The sequence below is a fragment of the Dromiciops gliroides genome, chromosome 4, assembly GCF_019393635.1.
Source record: "Dromiciops gliroides isolate mDroGli1 chromosome 4, mDroGli1.pri, whole genome shotgun sequence".
Taxonomy (NCBI): domain Eukaryota; kingdom Metazoa; phylum Chordata; class Mammalia; order Microbiotheria; family Microbiotheriidae; genus Dromiciops; species Dromiciops gliroides.
The window spans coordinates 127,413,204-127,420,871 of NC_057864.1; the positions used below are offsets into that span (position 1 = coordinate 127,413,204).

The 7,668-nt window shown below is 43.2% G+C and overlaps 1 protein-coding gene across 2 annotated transcripts in view; it reads left to right on the forward strand.

Annotated features, from left to right (window-relative positions):
• The window catches only part of CNIH3 (cornichon family AMPA receptor auxiliary protein 3), a 172,583-nt gene extending 166,656 nt beyond the window's left edge, over positions 1 to 5,927 (forward strand). Inside the window, exons 5-6 of one of the 2 annotated variants that reach the window (XM_043999480.1) lie at positions 79 to 222; positions 3,468 to 5,926. In XM_043999480.1, coding sequence (XP_043855415.1) covers positions 79 to 222; positions 3,468 to 3,495 — 172 coding nt within the window. In that variant the 3' untranslated portion in view covers positions 3,496 to 5,926. Of the gene's footprint in view, positions 1 to 78; positions 223 to 3,467 lie in introns of both variants that reach the window. The other variant, XM_043999483.1, reaches the window with a different exon arrangement.
• Positions 5,928 to 7,668: the final 1,741 nt, after the last annotated feature.

A 7,668-nucleotide genomic window follows, 5' to 3' on the forward strand; every position in this document is an offset into this window, starting at 1 on the left:
TCCTGATATTTAGGGGCTGTTATTTGGCAGGTAGAAAGTGACCCAGTGGCTCCTCAATGGTGTTTTCTTTTCCTCTAGGTATTTCCATTGCCCCGCAGATAGTTCTGAACTAGCCTATGATCCACCTGTGGTCATGAATGCAGACACCTTAAGTTACTGCCAAAAGGAGGCTTGGTGTAAGCTGGCATTCTATCTACTCTCCTTCTTCTACTACCTTTACTGGTAAGTTTCTCTCTCCTCTCCTGTAACTTTCAGAGTCTATACAGCAGATGGAAGGGATCTTTATGTGGATATCCAGTGTGGCCTGATTGACACTGACTAAGGAAGGCAAAAGTGATCATAGGATCAAAGCATGTTGGAATTAGAAGGGAGCTTAGAGATAATATTCTAACTCCCTCTTGGGGGATGGGAAGACGGGAAGACCTTAGGGCCACCTTAGAGATCTGGAACTAGGTGGATAGTTGAGTATATGCCAGAGAACTCCTCTTAGACTTCATTCAGAAAACCTTCAGCAGAAAGGCAATATGGTACAGTAGAAAGTTGCCACTGAATTCAAATCTTGCTTTTGTCATTTAATACCCACGGGACCCTGGGCAAATCACTTGACCTCCCTTGACTTCAGTTTTCTCATCCATAAATTGAAGGATTGGGTTGGATGGTCTCCGAGGTCTCTTTTAGCTCTAGATGTAGGATTATATGATTCTACATTCCTCTCTCCACCCTTATCTCCCTGAGAGTTCTGAGCTATATGAGGGAGGCACCTAGGGCATATATTAAACTTAGACTTCTCAAGGGTCTCCTCGAATATGTACTTGAAAAGGGACTCAAAAAAACATTCTTCCATGGTCCTCCAGACCTTAAAGATTGATATGGCTCAGAATGTCCCCATCCCAATCCACTGCCAGCAACACAGCAGTGGACTAAACTGAAACTCCTGAGCTTGTCACTCTTCTCATCCTGGAATGGTCCTGTGCATACTTAGGGTCTGCTACAAGATACAAGTGAGCTTAAATATAACTTCTAGGGCACTTGGGATGAAAAGACTTTGGAGGACAGCTATTTGACCAGCTGGGAGCCATGCATAGCTAAGACATTAGCTCTTTCCTCAGGCACAGGTTGGGCTTGGTGGTCTCTGAGGGACTTTCCAACCATAGGCTTCTATGATTCTGAGTCTGGCCATGTGATAGAGGGAATAACCCAGTTTGAACATGGACTCTGGTACTTATTATGTCTGGGTCCTTGATCATGTCATTTACCCTCATTTTAGAGGGCTGGATTATATGATTCCAAAGGTTGACTCCAGTTTCAAATCTTAAGATTGTTTTAAAAACAGAATCCTATTGAAAACTAGGGCTAGAGAGAGTTGATGCAGGAGTGGTTACAGACTGAGGAGAGCAATGTTATGTAGTCAACAGGAAAAGACTCTAACGCCACTCTGAACCACATAAAGCTCGGAATTTTTGTTGATCACAGGATCAGAAATTTAGGGTTGGAAGGGATCTCAAAGGGTGTCTTGTCTAATCCTTCCTTTTATAGACTAGGAAACTGAGGCCAGCAAAGGTTAAATGACTTGCCCAAAGTCACACAGGTAATAAACATCAGAGGTAGAATTTGAATGCAGGTCCTTTCAGTTGCCTGAGTGCTTATGCTTTAATTCTTTACTTTGCCTCATTCTGACTCTAGGGAAAGATGAAGGGAGAGGAGGAGGAGGAGAAAGATAAAGAGGACTCTGGTCTTCATTTTGGTGACATATCTGTGTCTGAACACTGAGCTGCTGCAGGGAAAGATGACATATGAATTTATAGACAGATAGAAATATGTCTCTTTGGTTGCTCGTTTGGGGTGATGGGAAGGGATGGTGTTGGCAGTATTGACAACAGCTTGTCACTGAGAGTGTTCTGTAACCAAATGTGTTCGAGACATTCCTTTTGACTCATTATCCTCTAATCCTTTAGTTCAGAGTAATTTGGGAATGACATTTTGTTAAATTCATTGTTTCTGTATTAAAAAAAAAGATTAAGTTGGAAGGGCTCTTCTTCCCTCCCCAACAAGAGCTGGAATTATTGCCAATTGGCATGTTCATTGAGTCTTGCCTGGTGTCCTGTCTTCTGTGCTAAATTCAGAACATAAGTCTCTTGCTTCTTGGGCCAGTGGGGTATCCATAGAATTATAGTTCTAGAAATGGAAGGGACCTCAGACATCATCTAGTCTTATTTGCAGATGAGCAAAATGATGCTCAGGGTGGTGGAATAGTGTGTCAAAGGTCACACAGGTCAGTGTCAGAAGTGGAATTTGAATTCCAGTCCTAGGCCTTCCAGTACCGGGACTTTGGATTCTTTGTCTTTAGACCCTTCACCCCAGTAGAGAAAACCTCATTGGTGTCTTTCCTGAAGTTGGGGGAGGGGTTAGAGAAAAGAGTTGGGAATAAAGAGAGCTGGCCTTTGCATCCAGACTGTCCAGTGATTGTGCTTTTGGCTAAGTTATGTCACTTCTCACAATTGCAACTTCCCTCCTTCCTTCCCTGCCCCATGTTACTTGGGCTTTGGCAAGGAGACTCTTGAAACCAGAGGCGCCAGGCTGTAAGACAGAACTGCAGTTAATCAGGGCAGTATTACTCACTGTGACTTCAGATTTTTCAGATGCGCTTGTTAACAGCTTTCATTTCCCCCACCCCCACTCTGTGAAAAGGTGGTTGTTTTCTCCTTCTACCCAATGAAGAAACAAAATTAGTGCATTTTGATATGAGCTGTTCCTCCATCTCGGGGGAATTACCTGCAGACATTTCACAAACCCAAATGTTTCACACTCCACTTCCCCCGTTCCATTCTTAGGGACCATACCTTTAGATCACGTGTTCCTAATCCATATTTAATACACAGAACCCAATGGTTAATGACTCAAAGGACCCTGAGAACAGTCCAATTAAGTGTCCGTTTTGTACAGGTGCCCAGAGGGGCCTGTGCTCACCAATCAGTCATAGCAATCATGGTAATAATAATTCTACTGGCAACAATAGGGTGAGAATCATCAGAGAGCCCTTGGCCCAGCATTATGTGGTCCTTGGCAGCTGGCAGACTCCAACTCTCCCTCTCCTGAGCCCTTGCTGAGACCTGCCTTGCTCTGAGTGGAGAATAACACACAACAATAATAATAACACACAACCACAATAATAATGAGAATAATAATAGGCTCTTAGGAACAATCACATCTTTCTTTTTTATCCAAAGGACGCAATATGCTTTCCTAACAAACATTTGGTTAGAGATTGGCAAGAGGAGGAGAAGGGAACAAGCTTACAGAGAACGTGCAAATAAATACCCAAGGCTAACACAATTGACTGGGATGTGAATGGGGGCAAGGGCAGGGGTGGGGGTTCTCTTTTGAAGTAGTCCTTCCCACCTTTGGTGTTGAATGCAATGGTTCGCCAGGCTCCCTCCCATCTGTCACTCGTTTCTTTCTAATTTCAGCATGATCTACACTTTAGTGAGTTCTTAACTGAAAGATAACCTACGTCATCAGAGACTGGCAGCAGGAAAAGGACGGAGGCTTGAGGAGAGAAGTCAATTGACATTGGAGACTGGATTGGAGGAGGAGGTGTTTGGAAGCTGAGGCCATTGGGAGAGCGTGTGGAGGAAAAAAAGAGAGAGAAAGGCAGAAAGACAGAAAGACTGTCTGCAGAACGGAAAGAGTGGAGCCCGTGGGCTGAATAAACTGTGATCATCTCTTGTTACTCTGTGCATTGCAGGCTTTGGCATTCCAAATCCTCCACATGAGCTGTGTATCACTCCTGAGGATTGGGGGAGGTGGGGGAGAGATACAAAGCCAAGCTTCTCATGGGGGAGAATTGCTGCTTACCCAGAGTACTCTATAAAACCCACTCCCTGCAGTTACTTTTCACACTGGGTTCCTGGTAGCAGTTCAGATGGACTGTGGGAGTGGAGGCTGGGCTGGCTGGCTCTCTGCGCAGGGATGGGGATGGCTGGGTGCAGCAGGCCGGAGCCAGGGATGTGGCCCGTGCGGACCGATGGCACTGGAGAAACTCTTCTTGCCTCTCCCAAGCCCTCCCAGTGGCCCCCTGGCTAACGGACATGTGTGCGGTCTTCCTCTAGGCAGCCCCCAAGAGTAAAGCTTCCAGGGTGGTCATTTTTGTTTCATTTTGTTATGTTCCAATTGATTGGTGTTGCTAGGATTCCATGGATAAACTTGCTAAGAATTCTCTCCAAAGTCAGGTAAAAGAAGAGCACCCCTCCTCCCAACCCCAGTAATTGTTCAAGACTGGCAAAAATAACTATTTACGTGTATGAAAGGAGCCTGAGTTGTTAACCCCTAGGGATGATATATCCTGTTACCCTGTAAAAACCAGGTAGCATCATTGTTAGGTACTACAGGAAGAATACATCAGAAGTCTGGAGTTAGGGGATCGGGGTTCGAATGCCAGCTTTACTACTTATAAAACCCTGATCAAATCACTTCTCCTGGGCCTCAGTTTCCCCATCTGCATGGTATCTTCTTAGTGCTACATGCCGTATTCTTGTTTTAATGGGGAAAGCTGCAAATGCCACTTAAATAGCCCTTAACTCAGAGTTAGGAAGACCTGGGTTCAAATATTGCCTCGAACACTTAGTAGCATCATGGCTTTGTGAACAACAACTTCTCTAGGCCTTAGCCTTCCCATCTGTGTGTTATTCTCCACTCAGAGCAAGGCAGGGAGCTGGATTGGGTCACCTCTTAAGCTCTGAGCTTCCTTCTACTCTATGTCTTTGATTTCTGTTCTAGAATCTCTACTAGAGAGCCAGACTTGGAATCAGAAAGACCCTGCTTCAAGTCTTGCCTCTGATAGATACTGTCCACATGACCCTAGCCAAGTCATTTACCCTCTCTGTTGTCTAGGCCAGAGGTGTCAGACCCATTGTCCAACCAGATGGAAATGTAACTGAAAAATGTTTAACAAAATAAAAATATAAAAAATAAAAATAATATTACACTTTAAAACTAAGTCAATATGTGGCCCACAGGCATCCTTATGTACAGATTTGTTCAGTAGTTGTTTTCAGATGTGTCTGACTCTTTGTTACTCCTTTTAACATTTTCTTGGTGGAGACACTGGAGTGGTTTTCCATTTCTTTCTCGAGCTGATTTTACAGAAGAGGAAACTGAGGCAAACAGGGTTAAGTGACTTGCCCAGGGTCACACATCTAGTAAGCTTATGAAGCCAGATTTGAACTCAGGTCTTCCTGACTCCAGGCCTAGCCCTCTATCCATTGTGCTACCTAGCTGCCCCATGTACAGATTCATGGCCCCCATATTTATTTGAGTTTAATACCACTGTGTTGGCAACTCTCTAAGACTCTAAGTTACATCAGTCGAGGGAATTTCCTGACCTCGGGGGGAGTTCTCTATACTGATAAGATCATGTGTTCAATCTCTATTCCTATTTATCATCACTAGTCACACCTTGCTCTGATATGGAGAAAAACAAACACATTCTATAAAACTTGGTGAGCATCAGATACCTGGAAGAGAAGGACAATACAGTTTTCAGCTTAAAGTTTGTAATACTGCTTTGTTCATATTGTACAGTTTGATGTAAAGATATTTGACCATTTAGGAATTTTCCATTGAATATTCTCCCTTTGTTGGATGGGACTTGTGAAAGGGCTTTGTATGCATGACGAAGGCCAGGGGCTTGTTTGATTGGGCATAAATGATTTCTCTACTGGTTGACACAAATCGACTATTTATACATGAGCTGGTGCTCAGTTTGAAACCTGTGACTAAGGTTTATGAATGGCGTTTGTGTTTCATGCTGTGTGCTATGTTTAAAAATGCAGTGACAACTTGGGTTTCTCACCTAACTGTCTATCTCATTTTGTCCTCATCACAGACCTCTGTATGGCTTGTAAACTGGTGTGGGATGGGGTGGGGGGGGGCAGAGCAGATTGTTTTTTTTTTTAAAGACATGAGAAATTTATTGAAAAATAGAAGACATTTTGTTGTGAAACTCTGCAAGAGCCTGGGGGCAGCAATGGAGGGGGAGCCTGAATAGAGTGCTAGATTTTGAGTCATGAAGATCCGAGTCCAAATCTTGCTTCAGACACTTACCAGCTAGGTGACCCTGAGCCTGTCTCATCCAGTATGTGGCCCCTAGGGATCCATATGTACAAATTTTGTTGTTGTTCAGTCTTTTCAGTTGTGTCCAACTCTCTGTGACTCCAGTTTTGGAGTTTTCTTGGCAAAGATACTGGAGTGGTCTGCTGCTTTCTTCCCAGGCTCATTTTATAGATGAGGAAACTGAGGCAAACAGGGTTAAGTGACTTGTCCAGGGTCACAAAGCTAGTAAGTACCTGAGTCCAGATTTGAACTCAGGAAGATGAGTCTTCCTGATTCCAAGCCTGGCACTCTATCTACTGCACCACCTAACTGGCCCTATGTACAGATTATTGGCCCCCATTTTTATTTTAGTTTGACACCACTAAGACTAAGCTGCATTGGTAAGAGTTTCCTGACCTGGGCCTTAGTAGTCTGATCTGTCAAAAAAAAAGGGACCTACTTTGACTGACTATGAGGATCAAATGAGATAATGTTTGGAAAGTACTTTGCAAACCTTAAAAATGACATATACATTTTTTTAAAAGAGAGAGAGGCAGTGTAGTATAATTGATAAAATGCCAGATATGGAGTCATGGAGACTTGAGTTCAAATCCTGACTCAGATATTTATTAGCTGCGAGACCATGGGCAAGTCACCTGACCTTTGTTTGCCTCAGTTTCCTCCTCTGAAAAATGGGGTTGACAATAGCACCGACCTCCCATGGTTGTTGTAAGGATCGAATGAGATGATAATTGTAAAACACTTAACAAAGTGCCCCGCACATAGTAAGCACTCTACAAATATTTGTTATTATTATTATGAATTATTATTATTCTAGCTATGTGACTGAGTAATCTGCTTAACCTTGAGCCTGCTTTCTCATCTCTCAAATGGGGGAGTTGGACTTGGAAACCTTTGAGTTCCCTTATATCTCTAAATCCATCATTTGATGACATATAGATTTTTAAACTGAGGCAAGATAGTCAATGTCAATAAATGGATCTTTTGGAAAAGCTACATTCACTCCCCTGGACAGGTTGAGGAGACTGCTGACTCCTTTGACCTACACAGTACTCATGAGTCTAAGTCTTGGGTGCCATCTTTGTATGGTCAAGTTACTCTTCCACAGAGAAATATGTCCTTTTGATCCAAGGTCACAGATTATGTACACCTCACCCCAGTATAAGCAAATGCAACAGGGACCAGAGAAGAGAGTGGCTCTCAGCAACTCTTCACCTCTTTTAGAAAACCAGATCTGAGTTTCCATCCTATTAAAGGACCATCAGGAACAATAACTTTGCATGTGTTGGTTTTAGAAACAAGCTTTAGAGTAAAACAAGTGCTTAGGAATGAGGGGTTGGGTGGGAGGTACTGATAATGGGGAAATCTGGGAATTCCACTTAAGTAAGTTTTAAATTTAAAAAAGAGCACTCATCCTTCTGGCCAACTCTCACTCTTTTTTATTCTTTGCCCTCGCTACTCCCATACCATGTTTGGAAGGGTTTCCTGCCAAAATGAATTGTTTGATAGTGTTAAGGGGTGTTTTTCTCAAAGATTAATTGGAAAAACCCTGCTAAT